This window comes from Sphaerodactylus townsendi, linkage group LG01 (genome assembly GCF_021028975.2).
Source record: "Sphaerodactylus townsendi isolate TG3544 linkage group LG01, MPM_Stown_v2.3, whole genome shotgun sequence".
Taxonomy (NCBI): Eukaryota; Metazoa; Chordata; class Lepidosauria; order Squamata; family Sphaerodactylidae; genus Sphaerodactylus; species Sphaerodactylus townsendi.
Window position 1 is genome coordinate 58,132,940 of NC_059425.1, and position 26,012 is coordinate 58,158,951.

Below are 26,012 nucleotides of genomic sequence, written 5' to 3' on the forward strand. Positions count from 1 at the left end.
AGATCCCCATGTATACTCTGGATTTCTACTTTCAGTCATCTCCGGATCATTACTCAATCTCATATTATGGCCAGAGCCACATTTTGAACTCTAGAAATCTCCGAATCCACATCTTGGTGGCTCCACCATGGTGCAGATGTGTGGTTCCAAACAACCAGTCCTCAGAAACTGTGCACTGGGTCATCCCAAACTCACCACCAAATTATATAGCATGTTCATAGTCACAGATTTTAGCACAAAAATCATGGATGATGGATCCACTGCTTTGTGGTGTTGCCATGGTGCAAATCCACAGTTTCAAAGCATAGATGCTCAGGATATTAGCCCAGACTCACCATTAATCTCACTGATCATCTCCACACCAACAGAGTATAACATAGAAATCATGATTCCACGAATGTGATTTCTCATTCTAATACAGTGAGCAGGCTAATGCAGAACCAGGGGCGTACCTAGGCAAACTTGAGCCCTGGGCAAAACCTGAGTTTGATGCCCCCCCACGGGTGGCCCCCCCAATGACCAAACAATAATTTTTTCCACCAGGTCGTTTCAAAGTCACCATCACATTATAGAACATCCCCCAACTCACAAATCTGAACATAGCAATGGGCCATGCCACACAGCCGAAATAATATTTGGAAAACATTTTCAAAATGCTTTCAAAATGTTTTATTACTGCTATGAAAACATTTTATGGTGTTTGTATCCAGTCCCCCCAATGGGGGGAAACAGCATCACTTTCAAGGTTATTTAAACTGGGGGGGCTCAGACACCCCCTTTAAGGTGGATTTAAAAGGAGAATCTGGGCTCCCTGGTTTAAACAAGTGATGCTCGAATCCACCCCCAAACAGCATCATTTTAAATGGTGTTTAAACTGGGGACCTCAGATTCTCCCTTGAAATCCATGCTGAAGGGGGTAGATTTAACAACAACAACAACAACAACAACAACAACAACAACAACAACAACAACCACAACCTTTGTATTAGGCACTGAGAGGAATAAAAGAAAGAAAGAAAACAAGCATTGGTGGGAAGGGAGTGAATTTAAAAAAAGAATCTGGGGAAATTTAGGGGTTGCCTGTTGTGTCAGGGGGTGCAATTATTAAGATAGCAGCACCAAAATTTCAGAGTGTCTTCGTGAGACCCTACTGATGATACCACCCAGATTTGGTGAAGTTTGGTTCAGGGGGTCCAAAGTTATGGACCCTCAAAGGTGTAGCCCCCATCTCCTATTAGCTCCCATTGGAAACAATGGGGGATGGGGGCACTCCCTTTGGGAGTCCATAACTTTGGACTCCCTAAACCAAACCTCACCAAACCTGGGTGACATCATCAGGAGAGTCTCCCAAAAAATCCCTGAAATTTTGGTGCTGCTAGCCTAAAATCTGCGCCCCCTGCAGGCCAAAAACGGAAAAACACTGAAAATACAAAATCCCTCACAAACCTGCAATTTTGTCGCCCACCACAAGGTGGCGCCCAGGGCAGCTGCCCACTTTGCCCAATGGGAGGTACGCCTCTGCGCAGAACCATTTTGTGTAGGTTTTTGGGGGATCCTTCCAGGTTTTTGTGCCATGATGTTACCACAAAATCATGAATCCACGATTTTTGTGGTACAAACTGTGCCAATGGACATGATATGTGATTTGGTAGTGAGTTTAGGGTGACCAAACATAAAAATCTTGAGCCATGGTCCAGAATCATGTTTTTATGCCATAAAGTTGCCACAAAGTGTGGACCTGTCATTTTTGAGGGGCAAGCTGTGCCCCTGGATATGATAGGTGATCTGGTGGTGAGTTATGTGTGACCTAGTGCAAAAGTCACGAGGATCTGTGCTTTGCAACCATGTTTTTGCGCACCACAAAACATGGATGAGTGACTTTTGTGGTGCTGCCAATAGACTAAGACATGGTCAACAGCACATGTGTCAAACTCAGGGCCTGTGGGCCACATCCAGCCCTTCATACAATTCTAACTGGCCCGTGTAACACACACTTAAAATCCCATTGTCTGGCCCCAGTCCCAGAAGCCGGATTGGTGGGTGTGCTCAGCAGCCTGAAGTGAGCAGTTTAGCATTTGAAACGCATATTTGCATGCAAAATTTGCAATCCTTTGCAAGCAACACTCACTCCTCCCCAAATGTGCAGACCCAAAAGGGAGAGGAAAGTCATGTCCTCCCATTGCAAACACACGCCCCCAGGCCCGGCTCTTTTGAATCTAATCCTTGCAAAAAAGGGGGTCGTCTGCCCTGAGTTACAGTTCTCCAAGCCAAACGAAGGGTGAGCCCTCCTCCCCCCCGCCCCGCCCAAAACTGGCAAACTCCCGCCTCTGAATGGGTTTTTTTGCCCCACTCCGGCTGAGTTTCCAGGTGCTTTGCATGATTTTTTGGCAAGAGCCGCCCAATCTCTTGGTCATGTGTTGGGTAAGGCAACCGAGCAGGAGGGACGGATGGGAGGTCCAGATTCAGCTCTGCACCAGGGGAGTCCTGCTCTGACTTCTGTGCATACCTGCAGGATAGGCTGTTATGTGGGATGAACAGAAGCTGCTGCAAAATGAGGAAGGAAGGCTCCTGGCTTACCTTGCAAGGCTATTGCAAGGTGGGAAATAGCATTGCCAGCTCCTGATTGGACGTTCCTGGAGATATGAGGTGGAGCATGGGGAGGAACTTTAGCAGCCACTATCTGGTGTAGCCCCCCCACTCCTCCTTGGGGAAATGTATCTGTCTTGCCTGGAGATCAGTTGTAATTCTGGAAGATCTCATCTGCCAAAAGAAGCAGCAGGCGGCTACCTTCTCCATGGGGCAGAGGGGGTTTGTATGCCCGTGCTGCTGGCTTGCACAGCGCGAGAGCCGGCAACACTAGGCAGGCTGCTGCCGCCACCACCGCCTGCCCAATGGAGCAGGCGGCAACCTTCTCCGTGGGGCAGTGGGGGTTTGCATGCCTGGCGCTGCTGGCTTGCACGGCATGAGAGCCGGCAGCACCAGGTAGGCCTCTCTGCCCAACGGAGCAGGCGCCTACCTTCTCTGTGGAGCAGAGGGGGTTTGTATGCCTGTGCTGCTGGCTCGCGCAGTGTGAGAGCTGGCAGCACAAGGCAGGCTGCCGCCATCTCCTCTCTGCCCAATGGAGTAGGCGGCTACCTTCTCCATGCGGCAGTGGGGGTTTGTACACTGGCGCTACTGGCTTGCACTGCACGAGAGCCGGCAGCACCAGGTAGGCTACCACCCCCTCTCTGCCCAATGGAGTAGGCGGCTACCATCTCCATGGGGCAGAGGGGCTTTGCATGCCCGGGGCTGCTGGCTTGTGCAGTGTGAGAGCCGGCAACACTAGGCAGGCTGCCGCCGCCGCCATCTCCTCTCTGCCCAAATGAGCAGGCAGCTGCCTTCTCCATGTGGCAGTGGGGGGGTTGCATGCCTGGCGCTGCCGGCTTGCACGGCACGAGAGGTGGCAGCACCAGGCAGGCTGCCGTCCCCTCTCTGCCCAACAGAACAGGCAGCTACTTTCTCCATGGGGCAGAGGGGGGTTTGCGTGCCTGGTGCTGCTGGCTCGCACAGCATGTGAGTGGGTGCACACAGCATGAGAGCTAGTGTGAGCAACGCTGAAGAACTGGAAATTATGCTTTAAAGAAATACAATATAAGGATATCAATATAGTAGCATTACTTATATAGATCTCTCCCTCTGCTCTTAGGTTAGAAGTTGTTAAGCTTTACATTCCTTAGTTAATTACCTAGCCAAGCAGCCCCTCAGTATACAGTGCTAATTTACTGTTAGATATTAGGGGAAGATAAACCGCTTTCCAATATGGCAGAGATAGCCATAAACAAACCCTTGAATGTCTAAACACTCCCGTCCTTGCCTTCCTGGCCTCTCAGGAACTTGATGACCTTACTGTTGTTACAAGAAGTACCATAAACAAGGTGATAGCCGGAGCAGCCAGGATGCAATAGATAACTGTTCTCACATTCACTTGGTTTAGAAATGCGCTGCTTGGGAACTTGTACCAAATGTTTGACGTGGGATAATTTGTTGCAACCCTAAATCTTTTGCAATGTATGTGACTCTGCTTTGATGTACCCTAAAGAGACCCTTTAAAACCCCGGACCTTTCGCCAGTTCGGGGCAGCTCTCATTTTAGGTGGGACCTGTGCTGGCTTAGAAATAAACTCTGCTTTTATTCTGAGTAAGACTTTTGTCTGTGATTGGGAACCTTTGCCTCTCTTTCTTCCCTCTGGCTTGAGGGGAGAAGAGTTCCCTTGCCCCTTGGCCTAGGTGGCTGTAACGGAAACTCTAGATAGAGAGGCAGCTCTATTATAATAATAATAATAATAATTCTAATCTGAATCTTGCCAACACTGGCAGCACCAAACAGGCCGCCGCCACTCCCCCCTCTGCCCAACGGAGCAGGCAGCTACCTTCTCCATGGGGCAGAGGAAGTTTGTATGCCTGGTGCTGCTGGCTCATGCAGTGCGAGAGCTGGCAGCACTAGGGAGGCTGCTGCCGCCGCTGCCGCCTCTGTGCCTAATGGAGCAGGTCGGAGCAGGTCGTTGTGGGGCAAAGGGGTTTTTCATGCCTGGTGACCTGGCAGCATGAGGCAGGCCACCGTCACCATCCCCTCCCTACCCAACAGAGCAGGTGGCTGCCTTCTCCATGGGGCAGAGGGGGTTTTCATGCCTGACAATAAATATTTATCCTGTTTGGCATTTGACCTAAAGCGTCTTTTGAGTTTTGGCCCCCTGTGCGATTGAGTTTGACACCCCTGGTCAACAGCATCATAGTGATTTTATCTTGTTTCAATGTTAAAACCATATGAATTCATGAGGATCCGTTTAAAATCATCTGGAATTGACTTTTACCCAGTCCCTTAACCTCACTGGATTCAGTGGGACCTACTTCCAAGTACACACAATACATAGGATCGGCTAGTTGTCACAAAATATACCCGTACCACAAACGCACATATAGGACTCGCCAATGTTCCTACAGGAGTTCAGGACGCATCACCTGAACAACTCCTCCTACTCTTGCTCACGTGCCCTTTGTATTTCGTTCTTTGATCCCGCGAAGCTGCGGCGAGCGTCGGCATTTTGTCCCTTGCGGAATTCCCTCCTTCAGGTGCCTGCCCGTTGCTATGGCATTTTTCTGCCATAGAGAGCAGCAACGTTCGGGGCTAGACAGTGTCGAAGGCCGTCGTAGCGAAATTGGAGTCGCGGCCTTGCTAGGCCTTCTAATGAGAGACTGAGTGAGATAGGCGAGGCCACTAAGCTCGTTCGTTGCTCGTTGTAGGGAGCTGCGAGGCCTCGCTGGACGCTTTTTTTCCTCCCCCGGCCCTGCCGCCGCCGCCTCCTGCCGCCGCTTCCCTCAGTTCCGAGACGGAGGCGGCGGGGGGCAGCAGTGGCGGTCGGTCGTGCTCGGAGCAGGAGGCGCCGCTGGGAAAGATGGCGGGGAACGGCGCGGGCTTTGCTGGTGCGGGGAGCGGGGAGATCATCCAGCTCAATGTCGGGGGCACCAGGTGAGCCTGCAGTGGTGGTGGTAGCATGTATTGGTGTGTGTGTGTGTGTGTGTGTGTGTGTGTGTGTGTGTGTGTGTGGAGTCCTGGCCGGGGAAGGGGGATTGGGCTTACTTCAGAAAGGAAACTCCTTTGACCGACATTAAAATGAACGGGCAGGGGGACTTTCTGCCGATTGAAACTGAGTTTTCAGCCGTGCTGTTTGCTGAATTAAAGGCGGGAAAAAGGACTCGCTTTAGAAATAATCAATTTCATGGCTTTATCCATTTAACTCCAGCAATAGGTGGGGTCATTTTTCAGAAACCAGTAATTTTTTCTCACGTATAGACATTCGGCTTCAGTTCTTCTAAAGCAGGGACCCGTTGTTGCTGTGGACCATTTATGTGAATTCGGGATCCCCGTAAACGTGTACGCAAAGGGTGTGAATAAAAATCTACCCTTAACATGTCCTTAGTACCTTGGCAATACAGTGGGATGGTTTAGGGCTCAGCAGGTGCAACTAAAGCAGTTCTGAGCGTGCAGCCAATAAACCATAGAAGCTAAAAAGCCAGTATGATATAATAGTGTGTTGGATCTGGGTTCAAATAATCGCTCTAAAATTAGGGTTGCAAAATATCTGGAGATTTGGAAGGGGGGGGGCCTGAAGAGAGCAGGACTTGGGGAGAGGATAGACTACAGTGGGATATAAGTATAATATCATAGAGTCCACCTTCCGAAATAGCTGGAGATCTCCAGCCAGCCCTTGGAGGTTGTCAACCCGGTCTGCAACAAAAGCTTGCTACGTGATTGGGTCAGTCACACACCTACCTCACAGAGTAATTGTGAGGATAAAAAGGGGGAGAGGAGAATTATGTATGTACACTGATCTGGGTCCCCAGTGTGGGAAAGAATGGGTATAAAAAGTAAGTAATTATATATAAAATTCCAGTGCTGAAAAATAACTGGAAATATGCTGTCATGAGACAACCTGTATTGTGTAGATGACGAAAAATGCAGGATTTGTTAAAAATTTGTTACTTTCCTATTTTTTAAATTGGCAAGTATATTTTAAAAACTCTTAACATGTACAAACAACATGTATGTATGTTCCTTTAAAAGACATTTAAGTCAGACCTTAATCTTACAGATTGCTGCATCAGCCTATTTTAAGACTGTTTCTGCTTATATAAGTACATTGTTTGTACTTGATCAGAGACTTGTATGTATTATACTTTAATATTAATGTCTGAATGTAAGATCAAATTGGGAAAAAATCACAGTTACAAGGTTGGAAGGACACTTTTGAGCAAGCTAGGAATTGAACCTTCTGTGTACAAGACCAAAGAGAGGAAGAATCTTACAAAGCATGTAACAGATTATGTCTTGCTTACTTTCAGAAATGTTATATAGTAGGATTGTTATGGTTATCCAAGAACTCTGGCTTTTAGGGATTTTCCAGTCAGCAAGGGACCCTGCCCATGTTACTGGCAATAGCTAATTTAGTAACTTTGTTGAGGTTTTTAGTATATGGTCAGGACTGAATAAATCTCAGATCATTAACCTCTAAACAATTTCTGTACTGTAGGGGCACTTTCTTTTTGCATATCTCTTGTTATATGATTGGACAGATAATGAATTCTTGCCTGGTAAGTCTCCCTACACAAAATTGTAACAGTATATTTAAAAGGCCAATAATGCATTTGCAAACGGAATTACATAATTCTGTGCCCATTGATTTCAGTGGACCTAGAAGGATGTTCAGGATTGCACTGCAGGTGTTTTAAATACTTTAGATATATTCTCTGAGTCAATCTAATATCATTTAGACATATACCGTTTCCAGAATCTTTAAAGCCATGAAAAAGGTTGTGCCATTTTTTTAAAGAGTAGGACCTCCAAGGAAAGGTAAAACTGTTTTATTAAATCGAAATAAAATAGAAATAAAAGATGTGGATATTAATTGGAAACACAATTTCAAATATAGCACTACATTATTATGGCATTGAAACTTATTTTAATATAAGAATGTAAATGGAGGTTGAAAGTAACTCACAGCAGTAAAAACAGCAAAGACAGCAATCAGGGAAAATCGTTGAAGTATGACTATTTAACGGAACATGGCTAGGTATATAACATATAAAAATACCTTAATGGTTCTGTAAAAAAATCAGCTTTGGTAAAAACAGAAAGCAATGGAGAGAGAATCCCACAGATGTGTCATGCTGGGAAACGGTCCTCTGAAGAGAATAACAATTTTGATTGTATATTGCTGTGTCCAAAGAGACTCCATTTTGTTTTTTGGAAGAGTTTATACAAAATCTTATTTGTTTTTCACACAGCCTAGTTGCAGGTGTTTGTAGATAGAGATAGGCTGGACTATCAAGGTCAGATTTCTCATTACAAGCATGGAGTCATCTCCAATTATTTTCAGCTGGATTCAACTGGTCAGCAATAGCTGTAATTGAAAATTTAAAAAGGGCAGGGTGACTTGCTCATCTTCCAGAGTGTTCTCACCTACTGGATATTTAATTGGTTAATTGGCAATTCTTTGGTGTAGCCTGTTTATGCCATAAATCAATCTCATCAGTATTAGCAGCCATCTTTTCTTTGTCTTTGGTCTTTTTCACCTCTACTTTGTCTGAAGAGCTTCGCCTACGCACCATTTTCTAGCCAGTATTTCTTTTAGTACTAAGCGTACTGTTTTTTGAGTGCTTGCATATGCACCTTATGATTTTATATTCATTGCGTATTTCTTAAAGTGATTATTTCCCAGCCTTCTTTTTAAATACAAATATTTAAAATTCACTTTGTGTTTCTAAGTACTGGTTCAGAACCCAGGACTTGACATTGCTACCACTTTGACAAACTGGCACCTCACCCTCTTGAAGATGAGAGAATGTACAAGAGCGTCTTTGATATAAAGTAAAACTGGTTGCCAGGACTGTAGGGGACAGGCAGCCCTTAAGATACCTTGGTCCCAGACTTGACAGTAGAGCTTCTTAAACCCTGGAAAGATAAAGTTTCCTCTCCCCATATTGCCCCGGTAGGCCCCTCCGCTCCTCGGAGGAGGACCTACTCGTGATCCCTGGCCCAAAAATGATCAGGCTGGCCTCGACGAGGGGCAAGGCCTTTTCAGCCCTGGCCCCCATCTGGTGGTACAGGCTCCCCAGGGATATCAGGGCCTTGTGGGACTTACAGAATTTCCGCAGGGCCTGCAAGACGGACCTGTTCCGCCAGGCGTTTGGCCAGCCTGGTTAAAAATACATCTACCATGTCATCTGGCCTCCCGTGGGCACAAGGGGGGAGGGGGGTAGCCAGACGCCATCCAGATTTTTAAATGGGTTCTGTTTTTATGTAATTGGTATTTAAATTATGTTTTAATGTATGTTTTAACCTTGTTGTGAACTGCCCTGAGCCTTCAGGGGGAGGGCGGTATATAAAATTAATAATAAATAAATAAATAAATAAAATTATCTTTAATGGCTTAGTTTTTAAAACGATTACAGACATTTCAGCTCTAGTACCCTTTTTTAAATTGTAGGAAAATAAGATAAAAATAAGTCGTAAACATTGTGTAAACAAGAAGACTTTAATTGTCCCATTTTAGATGGCTCATGTTGCAAATATTGTGTAGAAACAGGACAGAAAAATCTGCAGCGACTTTAGGAAGTATTGTATGCACCACGAACATGTTCCTTTTTTACGCTGCGTTCATTTCTGTGGAGAAAAAATTATCTGCCTCTTGCCTGGGAATATTGAAGGTAGCTGAAAGAACAAGGGGTTGAATCTTTGTGTGTGTTTCTATAGTGTGTACTTAATATTATTGCATAGATGTTATGTTTGAGGGAGTAAAGGTAGGCAAAACTGAAGATATTGGTCTATAAGAGACAATATTTTATAAAGGCTTTTTCAGTTTTCCCCAAGCCTACAATTTTTCCACTGGAAATTTTTTGAAAGCCCCCCTCAATTTGTTCTTTTAGCCTGGGCCTTTATAGATCTAGTACTGGCTCCATTTTGCAGTGCTGGGATTGCACAGGTATGTTTATATATACCGGTAGGTGTATATGTGTGAGGATTTACAAATGGTAGCAGACCAAATCCTAACTTACCCCAGGCTTGTCAGAGTGTGGGAGCTAAGCAAGTTTGGCCCTGGTTAGTACTTAGATGGCAAGGAATTCTGGGATTACTATGTGAAGGAAGGGCGATGGCAAAGCACCTCATCACTTGCCTGGAACACCCTGAGGATGGGGTCATCATGCAATTTGCCAGCAGGTTCTTCTTTAAAAAAAAAACAATGACTTGTCTAAGGCTTTATGCAGGTTTCTGACTGAGGAAGGGATTTTAAAAAAATCTTTCAGTGCATATTCTTAACTGTTAGGCCTATCTTAGCTCTCAAGAAGACAAAATGGGTACAAGTATGTTTTTACACTGATTTCCAACTGAGTGGTGGGGACTGAAAAATCAGATAATGATTAAAAACCCATTCAGATGTTTGTATGGCATCTATGGGATAAGATCTGTGAATTTTTCACAAGGTAAAATGGTGAACTGCTAATATGGCACATGTTATATCCATTCTATGGTAGGTACTTGGCAGCATAGATGTCTAAAAGTACTGTACTCTCTCTTTCTTTGCTTTGAGCATAGCTATGATGGAACCGAGAACAGGATGATAAACATGTTAGGTGACTTACAAAGTTGTCTAGTTATAAGATATTTTTATATTAATCTGGAAAACAGTGTTGCTGCTTTTCAGACTGCTCCCTAGAGATCTTATAGTACAATGGATAGAAATGTGGCTAAACGGGTGATGGGGGGGAGGGGGGTAAGCAAAATGTTAGAATTGACAAGGAAGCCTGTTTACTGTTGGTACTCCTTTGGTGTGTTCAAGCCAGAGCAGAAGGGAACTGAAGATCTTAAAACTTTGTAAATTTTGTGCAGGTACATTTTCACATGTGTCTGACATTTTGCACTTTGCTTGGCTTTCAGTGCATCCGCATAAATCACTAGGTTAAAAATTGTCATTTTAGATTAGATTAGATATTTAATTTATATACCGCCCTCCCCCGGAGGGCTCAGGGCGGTGCACAGCATAATAAATGAACAATACGTGATAATACAACAGGAAGTAAGCAAAACAACAATATCAATTATACAAGCCCCACATGAACCAACAGTTCAATAAATACTTAATCATTATATATCAGGTTAACAACTTAGAACAATTAATAGCTTATAACAACATCTGCAAACAGCATAATAATAACAAAATACAAACATAATAGCATAATATGCCATGACAACATGACAATAATACAATAGCAATGTTAATATAATATCCTAGCAGCCTATTTTGGAGATCATTTGCCAATTCTGCAGCAATGGTTTCAGTATTTTCTTTTTGCAGCCAGAAGGCTGGATTTTCTTGTATTAAAGTTGAAAATAGCAGAATTTCATAAGCTGAATTGTACTTTTACTGCTGGTGTTGGTTCATAATATAACTGACTGGGGACTGAAGGGTCAGACTGGGTTGCAGTCTCTGTAAATCTGTGTAAACCTTTGCGCAGGTCACTAGCTGTGACTTTGATGGGATTTGTCCATGGTTATGTATGCCCTGATCACATCCAACTTAAATTACTGTAATGTTCTCTGGGTGAGACTCCTTATGAAGGCAGTTTGGAAGCTTTATTTAGGACAAAGTGGCATTGAGATTGTTGACTGACCCGAATTACAGAGTATGTATTCTCACCAATTTTAAAAGGGTTATGTGAGCTGTCTCTCTCTGAGCCTAATTCAAAGTGCTAAATGGCTTGTGGTCAGATGGAGTCTGCTTGCTCCAATATGAGCTTACCTGTTGTCTGAGGTCATATTTGGAAACCCTGTACTGTGTGCTGCCTTTTTCTGAAATGTGGTGGGTGGCCCCAAGAAAGACTCTCTCTATTACAGTGCTTTGATTATGGAACATGCTCCCCATATCTATTTTTACCCTTGATACAGGGTCAAAACTCATTTGTGAGGTGTAAAGTTTTCAGATGCTAATTTAGCCAGTTATAGAAATTGCTTACAAATCTCTGAAAAGGTGTCTCTGTTTGGCAAAATATTTTAATTATTTTAAATGTTTGCAGAATTAATGGATTTCATCATGGAAGAGGTTTCACTTTGGATATGCTGTCTTTTCTCCCCTGTGGGTTGGAATTCTCTTTTGAGAATTTGATGAGATTCAGGTCACTGACATAAAAAAGAATTTTTCTTCAGTACTATATACATATCATTTCCCCTTTTTAAAAGTTATTAAACATCCAAAGCATAACAGTTGTACTGAATATGAAAAACTAATCCCTATATTTATAGTAGTATTGCTTGAATAGTACAGTTACTCTCATAATACAATTTTGCTATAACATTTAATGTGGTATATAGTTGCTTATTAAGCAGAATGTTCATGGTGGAACTTTGTCTCAGATGAAGCAGCCTCAATCTCTGGCAGTCAGTTAAAAGCACTATTAGTGGCTGGTGTGAAAGACTTCTACCTGCAGCTCTGGAGAGCCACTGCCAGTCAAACAATGCAGATTTTGATGGATCAGGTGTCTGATTCAGTATATGGCAGCTTCTGTGGGCTAGATAGTATGGTAAAAAGGAAATTAAGATAGTCCCCTATGCATGAACCAGGTCAGTACTGACTCAGGGAGTGATAGCACATCACAATGACGTTTACTAGGCAGACTGTGTTTACGGGGTGGTTTACATGGCCTTCCCCAGTCATCTACACTATACCCTAGGCAAGCTGGGTACTCATTTTACCAACTTTGGAAGGATAGAAGGCTGAGTCAACCTTGAACCAACTGTCTGAACATGACCTCCGTTGGGATTGAACTCAGGTCATAAGCAGAGCTTTGGCTACAATACTGCAGCTCACAATTCTGTGCCATGGGGTTTCCTGGATAGTATGATGCCTTTATACAATTCTGTATTACTTGCACTCCTGGATAAGTTCTCAGTTGCTGTTTACTGTGGGATAAATGGCAACATAACAATTAGTTTCTATATGTTTATACAATGCTCAGAGTTTATGGTTGTTCATAGTCTAGTTTTACATTAATGTTATTTCAAGAAAAGAGGTTTGTAATAACAGGTGTTTAATTGGTAAATGAACAACATCATAATCACTGATGTACTGTTAAAAATAATTGACACAATTATCATCCTTGCTATGCCATAATTCTAGTTATGGACATGTGAGGATATAGCATTTTTTAAATAAACTGAACATGGTGTCCCACTTATTGGTAAGCCAAAAATTGTCCACAGAGAGTAGACCCTTGTTAGCCTTGAAGGTTCAGAGCAGCTTAGCTTTCTTATAGATGTTAGTTTGTTGTTAATATAATATAAATTTCAGATTGTAAACTCTTGCTACTCCACAGTCTCCATTCACTTTTTTGGAGTTTGTGTAGGAATTCTGCAGGATCTTGTTAGCCAAAACATGCGATTAAGCTGGAGAAAAAATATGCAGGTATGAAGAGCAAATGTTGCTTTTCTGAGAAATTTCAGTTTATTACATCTCTATGTTCAGAGCCTTTTCTTTTTTTCTAGCAGCTGGGCCTAGCAATAACCACCTGGTGACTTGATACTACTTGACTTGAAGGACTCCACCAGCCTTGGCAGTTTCCCACTGTTCAACAGCCACCCTATGAAAGCCAAAGGGTTTCAGGATAGGGTCTGGGGAACACAAGTTCAAATTTCTGTCTTGCTGTGGAAGTTCACTGGGTGATTATGGATCAGTTACAAAATGTAACAAATGGGGGCAATGTGTATACCAGGAATATAAAATGAGACACTATGCCCACTGGCAACAATGGTATTACAAAGGAGATAAAGTGCAGTGCAATTTTATAGTGACAGGTGCTCTAATATCCCCATTAGGTGTCATGTCAATACAGCACTGTTAATTCAGCTATAGACTGTTGAGGAGGTAGTGCAGGAGTAACACCAGAATGATGTGAGTTTTCTTAATTGTTTTTGGGTTCTGTGTAGATGTTTTGTAGTACTTTAAACATCTTTTGTTATACTTAAACATTTACATTCATACTTATTATATTTAAACTATTCATAGACTTCATAAGTTATAAGCAGGAATTACAGTCTACCACTGAGGAAGTCTTTGCAAAAACACGACTTATAAACCGTGGACTGCATTTTGGTTGGTGCCAGAAAAACAACCTGGTGGCTGAAGCCATGAAAACAGACTATTCATGACTCATGTAGTGAGCCAATTAAGTGCTGCAGGTTTTGTTTAGACTAAAAAACGGTTGTTATCTTTACACTGCTTATACTCCTTTTTAGGAATTACCATCTCTAAAAGTCAGGAGATATCCCATTTGTTAGCTAAATTATATCTCTTTCTGGTAGGTACAAGGCCACCATGTTCTTGTAATGTTTGTGTAATGTTTTTGATACGTGTAACACACGTTTATATTAGAGCGCCTATTACAAAATGTTAACAAATGTGGGCAATGTGTATACCAGGAATATAAAAAGACACTTTGCCCACTGGGTATATTAGAGCACCTGTCACTATTAGAATTGCACTGCACTTTATCTCTTTTGTAATACCATTGTTGCCAGTGGGCATAGTGTTTCATTTTATATTCCTGATTATGGACCAGTCACATACTTTCAGCCTAATTTACCTCACAGAGTTGTGCAGATAAGGAGGAAGATTGAAGAGTAATGTAAGCTACTTTGATCCCCATTGTGGATGAAAGTGGTGTAAAACCCATACCCTATGTAATTTGCTAAGCATCTACCAATCACTGCCTTCTGATTAACCATCCACCAGTTGTTTCATAGAACTCAGTTCTGTGCACCCATTGTTACGAGGGCTGTCCCTCGCATTCCAGCCACTCCCCCGCCTGCCTTCCCCCAACTTAGCAGCAAGCCCAGCCAGAGCACTGGAAAGCTGCCCTTCTTGGTGGGCCCGCTACCTCTCTCCCCACTGCGACCACCCTTCTGCTGTTCCCCTGCCCACCCTCAAACCACTCCATCCCCACTGAGCAATGGCGCCTTGCCGCCCACTGCTCCACCGGACCCAAGATTACTCTCCCCATTTTCCCCACCCCCAAAAACTGACACTGCCCATCAGAGTGGCACCTTCTTGCTATCTGCTACTCCACTGGCCCTGATACCATCCTCCCGGGTCCCCCAGCTGCCCTCCCCTCTGCCCTAAAACCCAACCCTGGCCTGGCAGAGAAGGCACACCAAGCTGCCCTCCCACCAGGCATTTCACCTACCTCTCATTCCCTCAGACACCCTTCCCTGCACCAAAAACCCACCTGGCCTTGCTGTGTGGGGCCCTGACCTCCTCCCACCACAGCAACCCACCTGTGAGGCCTGATGTGGCAGCACAGGTAGCAGTAGCAGCAGAGTGGCGGTGGAGTTCCAGAGCAATCCTGAAGTGAGTGCAGTGGGGTGGCTGGAGAAGTGCCAGGAGAAGCACCAGGGGTGGCGAAGGCAGGCAGTTAGGAAAACCTGCCACTAGCCTGCCCTGTCCCCTGCCTGTACTCTTCCACCCCCTTGTATACAGCCCATTTCATTGCAGAATGAAATGGGCTTTACTGCTAGTGAAATAAATAAATAATTATAACTAAACATGGGAGGCAGATAAAGGTAGGTTGGTGAATGGCTGAGAACAAGAGAATGAGACAGGTGAAAGGGGAGGATATAGGGGTTGACAGGAGGAGGGGAAATGAAATAACGTGGGTAGCAGGAATACAGGGCAATACGTGGTATCTTCCCCAAGTCCTTGAGGGTTCCCTACCATGCAAGTAGACTAGCCAGCAGCACACAACTGGGCAACAGTTTTCCTTGATAGAGACTGCCAGGGGTGGAAGAGCTTAAAGATACAAGGCCAGAAAAGGGTAGGTTAGTTGTTGCATGGGAAGAACGTACAGTTGCCAACTCCAGGTTAGGCAATTCCTGGAGATTGGTTGCAGGGGGTGGGGTAGAGCCTGGGAAGGGTGGAATTTGAGGAGGGGAAGGACCTCATAGGGGTATAATTGAATATACTCCATCCTCAGAAACAGCCATTTCCTCTATGGGCACCAGAATTGCCAACTTCCAGGTGGGAACTGGAGATCATCTGGAATTACAACATTTCCAGTTGACAGAAATCAATTCTGCTGGAAGAAGCCGGATTTAACAAAGAACTATGGAATAAGAGAATAAGAAGAATGAATCTCCTGCTGCTTGCATAAAATAATCAATAGAAAAGGGGGGAGGGGGGAGAAAATGGAAAAATGTATAGATGAAATGAAGATATTGATTGTAACAAATGTATGAATATTCTATACAATAAAAATTATTTTTTAAAAAAGAAATCAATTCTGCTGGAACAAATGGTGTTTTGAAAGGTGAACTCTGTGGCGTTATGCCCTGCTGATGAGACTTCCTTCTACAAACCTCCGTCCCCCTGGCTCTACCCCCAAATCACCAGGAATTTCTGATCCTGGAGCTGGCAGCCCTATGGAGAAACTAATCATGGAGGTTGGGTAATCTGTTGTAATTCCAGGTGATCTCCAGGCTCTGCCTGGAGGTTGACAACCATAGAAGGAGAGATGGAAGCAGAGAAAAGTGAGTGTCTATGGGGCTTTCAGGAAAGGTAAAAAGGAAATAGAGGGGGAGAGGGGAATGAGATGTACATGCAAGCCCTTTCAGGTTCCCTGTGATGTAACCTGGATATGATCAGCATGAATTGTCATTACTAGATTACATTTTTTGACATAAGACTCTATGTGCCTTGTGGCAAAACGGGCTTACTTTGCCTGGCAGGCCCTATTCTGCTCTGTGCAGTCTCCCAGGGGTTGCCAACATTTCCTGGGGAAGGCTACCTTTCTCTCTGGGTAAACCTCTGCCACCACCTGATTAGTTGATGACTGCACGCTGGGGAAGATCAGGAGTCCCCAGCTTCCTTTCCAACCGTGAAGCCTCAGCTTGGTCCCCCTCTCTGGGTTCCACAGGGTAAATTGGAGACCCTGGAGGAAAAGCAGCTTAGCCTTCCTCTCTCTCCTCCTACTTAGATAGCGCCAAGACAGTGCAGCATTTGTGGTACAGAAAACTGTTCTCCACATCTAAGGTTTAAAAAGCATTTATTAAAAATAAAAGTCACAAGTATCTTTTAACACTGCACCAGATTGAGCAAGGGTTTCCAAAGCAAAGGCGATATAAACGCAAATCCCCTGCCCGTATCTCTTAACATACCCTAGCTAGGAGTTGTTGAACATAGGGTAAGCATGTAAAACTTAGAAGGTTTCAATTCTCAAAGAGTTCACATTACCTGACTGAGCTCATGGTCCAAAAATGGCTGCTGCTTTCACAGCCCAGGCAAGAGGTCTGCTCCCCAGCAGAAGGAAAGAGAAGAGACCTCACCCCTCCCCCACCCGGCAATTTATCAGATCCCAGACCCCACCCTCCTTTGACCTGGCCAGGCTGGATCAAGATATCTTTTCCCCCTAGGTCAGAAAGCACTTCCTGATGTTTCTCTGGAATTTCTAAGTCCTCCAAATTTATCATACCTGATGGGAAGAGTGGAGAAAAAACAGAAAGGGGGGGGGGGAGCCATTTCTCCACATGCCCCTGTAAAGGTCAGAGCCTCCAGATCAAGAATTCAGCAGCAGCCCCAATCTGTGAACCTGTTCCTTTATGAGGATTTCAACCCCTTCAGGATAGAATGACTCCTCAAATACTTTTGTCATTGGCCAATAGCTCCTCAGCCATATCTGGTTTGAGCTTCAGTTTATTGGCCTTCCGCCACCCCACCGAATTTTACTGGATAATTTATGTTAAAGACATTTCAATAATGATAACAAAGTATAAGATTTTTAGAATTACCCAAATGTCTGAGTCTGGTTCAGCTAAAGATAGTCCAAGGTTCCATTTAAAATAAAGAACTTGCTTTGTTTCACTGCTCTCAGTGGATATCTCAATGATCTTTAGTGGAACTGGGCCCTTGACGATTGTTTTCCTTAGTAAGTTAGTTTGTTTGTTTGTTTAGAAGACAGTCTTTAGAAGACAGTCTTGTCTTTAAAGGCTTCCCTGTTATTATTTAATCTGCTCTGTAGCTTGACTTCAGAGAGGAACTTTGAATAAACAGCTTGGATATGGCAGCTTTCAGATATAGATTAAATACTATATTGGTTCATTGTAATTTTGTTTTTAAGTTTGAGTTTCCTTAGCCACAAAAGAAACTACTTTCTAAAATATTTCTGCAGATTGTGTTTTTTCCCCAAAGGCTGATGGAAAAGAACTATATAACTGCAATATTTCACTTCTAATTTTTGTCTTCTAGATTCAGCACTTCAAGACAAACACTAATGTGGATTCCGGATTCCTTTTTCTCCAGGTATTTTGTTGCTGAAACTCTTGCATTTTAGTTCAGCAATAAGTGTTAAGAGAAATTACTTCTGTGTGACCTTCAAATAAGTGCATTTTATTGTTTTTTGGTAACTATACTGAGAGAATGGAGGAGTACGTCCGTGGGAGGGGAGATGATAAACTACTGAAAGCTTTTGTTTGTCATCAGCAGACAGTTCCAAGCATTCTAGCTTCTTTCTCATGAATTCTTGTTAAAATTATCTGGTCTCGGCAACTTAGATGATTTAGTTTTAAACTATTAGCTTTGTGTTCCAGCGGTGTGTTTTTCATAGTTTCTTTACCAAAATAAAAGGTGGGAGAGGAACTTCCCCAGCTTTTCAATCCTGTATACATTCTTGTTGGAATTTACTGCTTTTTATTTGTAAAAGGTGATCTAGTGGTTCTGTTGCAATCTTCCATATGTTTACTGTTCTGACAAAATAGTTGTCATATTGTTAACAGTACCTAGTTCCCAGTTTTTATTTTAGGCCTTGAAAGTGTCTTACTTTGTTGTTCTTACTCTGTTCTGTGTTCTTCTTGAAACATTTGAGTTATGGCCTGTGCTACTAGGAGGCAGCATCAGAGGAAGGCAAAGGGTTACGGCTCAGTAGCAGATCATCTGTTTGGCATACAGAACTGCTCAGGTTCAATCCCGGGCATCTCCAGTTTAAAACTGCCAGGTTGTAGGTAATGTTAAAGACTTCTGCCAATGACTCTAGAGAACTCCTGTCACTCAGACTAGATAGTACAGTCTTTGATAGGCCTGTGGTCTGATTTAATTTGGATGTAAGGAAAATAATATTATTTTAAAAGAAAGGAATGCTATGGTAGCTTTTATTAGGTTGGGGTGGACTTGGCTTTATGGCTATGTTTTGAATGATATGTTGATTATGTATATGAGGAAAGACAGGTATAAAAGCTTAAACAAAATATATGAGATGGGGAAAGACCTCTGTTTTCATTTTACGGCTTGTGTTCATGTGTGTGAAAGGTGGGGTAAGATGGTATTTAGCAATGTTCGCTGATTAATTAATTAATTTGGGGTCAGTAAAATTAATCTGGGGTCAGTAAAAAATCAGTTTAGACCTACAGGTTGTTTCAGTTAATAATGTTCTCAAGCCTGGTTTGGCAAAATTTAGCAAATCCTGTGTTTGAGGATAGACTTACAGTAGAGAATCATACACAGCAGAGAATGTTAATTTTATTTTCCCATACCGGCTAATACCCTGCACAGGTTTTATGAGGAAAACTGCAAGGTTTGGAATCTTGTAATTCTTTCACATCTTGTAGTTTCCACCCCCTTTTCAAGATAAGCTTTCACTTATTTTTGTTGTTTTTCAGTTTGTTAAGTGGAAGAATTTCCACACTGAAAGATGAAACTGGTGCTGTGAGTAATTTGCTTTAATTCCTTGGGATATTAATATTGGATTTAATATATGTATATAGAGTATGCAAATATACAAGATTTAGGATTTCTAAACAATTGAAGCAAGCATGACAGTAATATGTAATATCTGTACCTAGTTTCAGGTATTAGCTTGTTTTTTATAGTTTAGCCAATTATAAGACTATGAGAATATTTATTTATTAATGTTATTTATAGTCCACCTTTCTCCTTGAGACTCAAGATGGATTACACTTTATAAGTCAATGCAGTCAGTAGAATGAGACTTCTAATAATCAATGTTAAAATATCAAAGTGGAAGTTTAAAGCCAAGTAAAATCTGGAACAAAGATGAATCAAAGCACAAACCTTAACTTGGCATATTAAACGATGCAGAAATATTACATAATAGTTAATGTATATTGTGACATGTAGTATAGTCTGTTTCTGTTTATTAAGACATTCTTTTTGAGTTGTTCGTTATAATGTCAACCTGAATAATTCAGTTTTGTGTAATTTGCAAAATGCCCGGAGAGTGGGAGCCTTCCAGACCTATTCAGGCTGGTCATTCCATAAGGTGGGGGCCAAAACAGAATGCACAGGAATGGCCATCTTATGGGATGTTTGTGAAAGCCTATGACGTGCCAGTGAAGGCTGCAAAGTAGAGATTCTGTGCATCCTGCATTGTGACTGCAAGCTCTCACTTAGCACAGTTATTCAGTGTGGTTCGTTCTTTGACTTCCCTGCTGACTGGATCTAAAATGGATGATTTGGCACCTGTCTGTGAGACTTTTGCAAGCTTTTTTGCGGACAAAGTTTTTTTGCTCCACCGTGACCTCCCACTGCCCATTGAAACAGTAAGAGAATGGGAGACCCCTTGGCCATCTTCTGGTCCTGTATTGGGCCACTTCAATTTGCTCTCCCCATCTGAAGTTGACAGAGTGCTTGCATCTGTAAGATCTACCACTTGCTCTCAGGACCCATGTCTTTCCTGGCTGGTGAAAAACTTTAAAAATGCAAGAAGGGACTGTTTTGTGTAATTTGCAAAATGTCCAGAGAGTGGGAGTGTGTAGTATGTACTGTCACAATGTTTTGAGTGGGTTCGCTTTAATTAGATTATTAGGGTTGAGCATTACTGAATATATTCGGTAAAATTCAGATTCAGCTTTATTCAAATAGAAAATATTTGGATAAAGCGGAATCAGCTGGATCCGTATTTGGTATACACGAATATATTTGGATCCGTCTATTTGTATTAATTTTTAAGCTGTTTTTTGCTTTTTTGGCCTGTAGGGGGCACTTTTTTAAAGCTAGCAGCATCAAAATTTCAGGGTATCTTCAGGAGACTCTCCTGATGGTACCCCCCAGGTTTGATGCAGTTTGGTTCAGGGGGGTCCAATTTTATGAACCCCCAAAGAGGGTGCCCCATCCCCCATTGTTTCCAATGGGAGTTAGGAGGAGATGTGGGCTACCCTTTGAGGGTCCATAAAATTGCACCCCTGAACCAACTTCACCAAACTTGGGTGGTATCATCAGGAGAGTCTCCTGAAGATACCAGGCAATTTTAGTTCTGCTGGCTTAAAAAATGCGTCCCTGACAGCACCCCAAGGTTTCTTTCTTTAAACATTGTTTAAAGGGAGTTAAAAAAACCTAATCCACTCCTCCCCCCCAGGATTCTCTCCCTTTCGAGTCTTCCTCTTTCTTTCTCCCAAGGGCTTCTCTTGTTGGAGGGGAGCCTTGGCAATTCTCTCCCTTTCCAATCTTCATCTCTTTCTCCCAAGGGCTTCTCTCCCTTCAGCATGGCACGCAAGGAAGAGAAGCACTTGGGAGAAAGAGAGAGGAAGATTGGAAAGAGAAACACCAAGCCTTCCTTGTTTGAAGGAAAAATAACTAAAGAATCCATCCCCCTTTAAACGATCCTTGAATTCTGGCCGAATCCCGAATGCAATACAAGCCAATCAAAATTCTTTGTATTCAGATCAGCTCGTATTCAGGATTGTCGTATTCGGGCTGAATATGGCCCGAATCAGTCCTTATTCGGACATATTCAGCAGTTCGGGCCACCTGAATCGCTAAGTCTGTACATTATCTTGTGTTGTGTTATTTTATAACATATACATGACACAATAGTGCCCAAATTAAGTCTTTATATTTCTTTATATTTCCTGTTGGTTTCAGTGGGAATATGTGATTAAATCAAAGCCATTAAAGTCAACATAACTTTTAAAAAGTTCCTCATACCCAGATTCTAAAACTTATAAACAAAATTAATAAATGGAATATCCTTTGTTTGTAGATATTTATTGACAGAGATCCTGCAGCATTTGCACCTATTTTAAATTTCCTTCGAACTAAGGAACTAGACTTGCGGTAAGGAATTCTACTTTAATTCTCAATACCTTAAAAACACAAGGAGACACTGGTTACAAAACACTATTAAAACATCATTAAAAATAATTTCAAACATCCCTTCTTTTTGGGGATGTTAGAAATAGATGTGTATAAATGATAGAATCATTCACTCGTTAGCAGTAGATTTTTGCAAAACTTCTGGTTGAGTGGTGATCCTGTTGGTTCTCATAGTTTCTGTCTGGTCTTCCTTAAGCATTTGCAAAAAGATTTTCACATTCTCATGTATGAGATCTTCAATATCTCAAAGGCTGTAGTCTGGAAGCCTTGGAGATGAGAGCTATACAGCGTGTCTTAATTTCAATAGAGCTTAGGAATGCATAGCTCAGCACTCCTTCAGATTGCACAGTATTTATTCCAGGTATCTGAGAGAGACATGCTTGTTTGTGTGCCTAACTCTGGGTGGGTATTAAACTGGCCTGTTACTATCTTACTGTGTGTCCAAAAAGCTTCTCTTAGTTCTGTGATTTGCACTGACTCACAAGAGCTGCAATTAAAGTTATTAATGATAATTCTTCCTCTCAAAGAATACAGGTTTCAGTTGAGTGTCTCAGACTTTGCATTAAGTTTCTGCTTAACAGTGGTGTGAGAAATGGATTTCATTTATCTGTCAAAATCATTTGTTAACCTGAAAAAAACTTCAAAAGATGTGACTGCTTGTGTTTTATACTTTTAGGTTTTGTTCTATAAAACATAAGTGTGGTGTTCAGTTTTCTACCTTTTTTTTCTTGGCAGAGGTGTAAGCATTAATGTACTGAGGCATGAAGCAGAGTTTTATGGAATCACGCCTTTAGGTAAATATAACCCCACTGGTGTGAATTTGGTGATTAGTTTTATGGCCCTGTTTGTGAGCCAGCTGGCAGAATGGTATAGAATCACAAAGATTTTTGGATCCCTCACAGAGAACTCTGTTGTTTCTAAGTTGGCATTTAAAATCTAGAATTGTTCTTGTAAAAAACTACTAAAGAAATCCCTGATTTATTTTTCATATGTATAGTTAGTACTCAGTGCGTAACTCTTTATTTTCCAGTAAGAAGATTGCTTTTGTGTGAAGAGCTGGAACGCTCATCATGTGGAAGTGTCCTTTTCCATGGATATCTCCCACCTCCAGGTATTAGTATCTACTATTTTCTCTTGCTAACCTCAGCAAGAAAAAACTCTTGTGTGCCTTTCTGTGTCCAGAATCATGAGAGACATTTTATCTTCTTGTGGTTGGTCAAAATAAGTTTTCACAACTCTTCCATTGGATTTTTGCTATTTGTAAAGACTGTAAGGACTTGCATGGTTTCATAATGGTTGGTTACTAATTTCAGCGATAAAGCTTCAAGTCCATATCAGGTTTTTACTTCAGTGTCTGTCTGCTCTTTCTCAGGCAGATTTCAGAGTCCTTCTCCAGCTGTTGTAATGCCTATACTTCTATTACCATATATAATCATGTATGTCGATCCTCATATAAGTCGAGGCACCTAATTTTACCACAAAAAACTGGGAAAACTTATTGACTCGCATATAAGTCGAGGGTGGAAAATGCAGCAGCTACTGGTAAATTTCAAAAATAAAAATAGATACCAATAAAATTAGATTGAGGCATCAGTAGGTTAAATGTTTTGGAATATTAATTTCAAAAAAACCCCGTAAACTAGCTCTGTAAGTGGAAAAGAGGGTCAACAAAACAATATGGTCTCAACAATAACTTTAAAAGTACAAAAACCTTAGCTCAACCAGCAACCAAGCTAAAACACAAGAGTTAAAATAATTCAAAACTGGATTTTTGGTCAGGGGAAGAATGTTTATGTTAGCAGCACCAACATTTCAGAGTATCTTTAGGAGACCCTCCTGATGATACCACCCAGGTTTGGTGAAGTTTTGTTCAAAATGTAGCCCCATCTACTATTAGCTCCCATTAGAAACAATGGGGGATGGGGCACCCCCTTTGGGGGTCTATAACTTTGGACCCCCTGAACCAAACTTTACCAAACTTAGGTGGTATCATCAGGAGAGTCTCTTGAAAAATCCCTGAAATTTTGGTGCCGCTAGTCTAAAAACTGCGCCCCCTGGTGGCCGACAAATAAAAGCCCTAAAAGATTTTTTAAAATACACCTCACTGGCGTATAAGTCGAGGGGGGCTTTTTCAGCACAAAAATTTTGCTGAAAAATTCAACTTATATGCAAGTATATACGGTATAAGCATTCTTATCAGAATTTTGGTCTGGTATAGAAATCAGCAGATCCTTTCAAGAGGGACATAATATTGGAATAGTTGCAGTAGTCTGAAGACTGAAATTCTGCTTTGAAATTCAGGCTTCAAACTAAGTTGTGGACATTCCTGTAATTTCTGCTGCAGGTGATGATGTATTGTCTTTCTCAGTTTACAGAGAGCTAATAAAGTAAATAAACTAAGGGGCTGTGGAAAGTGCAGTATCATGATATTTCCACTGAAAGTTTTGGTAACTATAAAAGGGCTCAGTCTCAAGGCTTCCATATTTTGTTGTAGTGCTGGTACTTTCACTAAAGTCATTGCAACCTATAAGCTGAAGACTTCTGTTTGGCATTGATTATTTTGGTGTTTATAAGTCATTGTTCAGTACAATTGTAAATCAGAGTGGGGATTAATATTTCAATGAACATTCACATTTACTAGCACTGAATGCATGGTTGTCTTCATTGAAGCTAAATAGAAAAAACCTGGATATATATATCTCCTTTTTGTTTTAGGCATTCCAAGTCGTAAGATCAGCAGTTCTGCAGGGGCATCTGCTGATAATAGAATACCTCAGACCAGTCCTGACAGTGAAGCCCGAGGAGTCAGTATACAGCCCTCACTTGCTGGTACTGGAGAGGATACGGTCAGGCTAGGTGAGAAAAGAACAATTTGTTTAATCAGACTTGAGTATCATTGAGAAAGCTGGACTGTGGATACTCTGGATAAAGTAAAGTTAATGTTTTTATAGAACATTACACTTGCATCTAAAAATTCAAAATCAGATATCAATGCAATGCATGAAAAAGTATACCATTGTGACTTGTTTAGGATTTAGTGAAAGTATTTGTTTTTGCATGACTGTTCAGTACAGACTGAAGAATGGTACACACAATATATAAGCTACGTGTATATACAGTCGCAGCTTGATTGTGTGGTGGTTTTGAGGAGAGACCTGCTTAGACTGAAGGGAGAGGGTCTCCACTGTGGCTCTAAAATCCCTGCTGCAAGAAAGTTACCCACTGCTTTTTCTGAGCCTCCTTTATATAGTCTTCAGCCAGTGTCTTTTTGAGATGGCTTTGTCCTTTACAACCGTCTCCTGCAGATGGCTGCCAGCACCTCCACTGTATTGGCGCAGTACTGGCTGGTCCATACTGACAGGTGCTGTATGCTTTTTTCCCAGCCATTAGATACAATCATGTGGTAACGTTACTTGCCAGAATTCAGTCCCTGTCCCATTAGTGCCTTTGAAAATGATGTAATTAGCTTTGCTTCTGCTGGTCATGGGGAGAGAGAAGAGAAGTAATATTTCCATCATTCAGCCATGGTTTGGTTACAAATGGATCATAGAATCATAGAGTTGGAAGAGACCCCAAGGGCCATAAAGTCCAACTCCCTGCAATGCATGAACACGCAATCAAAGCACTCCCGACATACGTTCATCCAGCTTCTGTTTAAAAACCTCCAAAGAAGTAGACTCCACAACTCTCCGAGGCAGTGAATTCCACTGTTGAACAACCCTGACAGTCAGGATTATGCAAATGTGTATGCTTTCCTTCCCCTATGTCCATTCTTCCCCAGCCATGGTTTGCTGTTATGTTTGTCCTAATATTAACCATGGCTACAACTAACCAGGATTTGCACTATGCTTTTGTAAACAGTGCCAGATCCTATTTGTCCACCATTCCCCAAAATAAAGATGCAAGAAAATTGAGTTCAGCTAGAACAGGGGTAGGGAACCTGCGGCTCGAGAGCCGCATGCGGCTCTTCTGCCCTTGCACTGTGGCTCCACGAGCCGAGCCACCGGCCCCATCCTTGCCTGCTCTGCAGGCAGCTGGGCGGGCACACCAACTGCCCCCACGGGTTATGGCTTTTCCGCCACAAGGGCTGGCTTCTCTCCTCACTCTGCCCCTGCTGGAGCTGGGCAGGTGCTTTCCTCGGGCGGTTGGCGCAGGCCAAGCCACCTGGTTTCATCCTTGCTCTCGCCCTGCAGGCAGCTGGGCATGGAACACCAACTGCCCACGGCCATTGTCAAGGCTAGCTGCTGGTTTCTTCTCTCACCTGCCCCATGCTGATGGGTAGGTGCTTTTCCCGCTGCCATGATGGAGGCCAAGCCACCGACTTCATCCTTGC

The 26,012-nt window shown here is 42.5% G+C and overlaps 1 protein-coding gene across 1 annotated transcript in view; it reads left to right on the forward strand.

The window, feature by feature from the left end:
• The first annotated feature begins 5,125 nt into the window (after positions 1-5,125).
• The window catches only part of KCTD3 (potassium channel tetramerization domain containing 3), a 47,241-nt gene continuing 26,354 nt past the window's right edge, over positions 5,126-26,012 (forward strand). Inside the window, exons 1-7 of the mRNA XM_048494069.1 lie at positions 5,126-5,505; positions 17,822-17,875; positions 19,228-19,273; positions 21,567-21,640; positions 22,415-22,473; positions 22,710-22,790; positions 24,395-24,535. Of these exons, the coding sequence (XP_048350026.1) occupies positions 5,432-5,505; positions 17,822-17,875; positions 19,228-19,273; positions 21,567-21,640; positions 22,415-22,473; positions 22,710-22,790; positions 24,395-24,535 (529 nt within the window). The 5' untranslated portion in view covers positions 5,126-5,431. The remainder of the gene's footprint in view (positions 5,506-17,821; positions 17,876-19,227; positions 19,274-21,566; positions 21,641-22,414; positions 22,474-22,709; positions 22,791-24,394; positions 24,536-26,012) is intronic.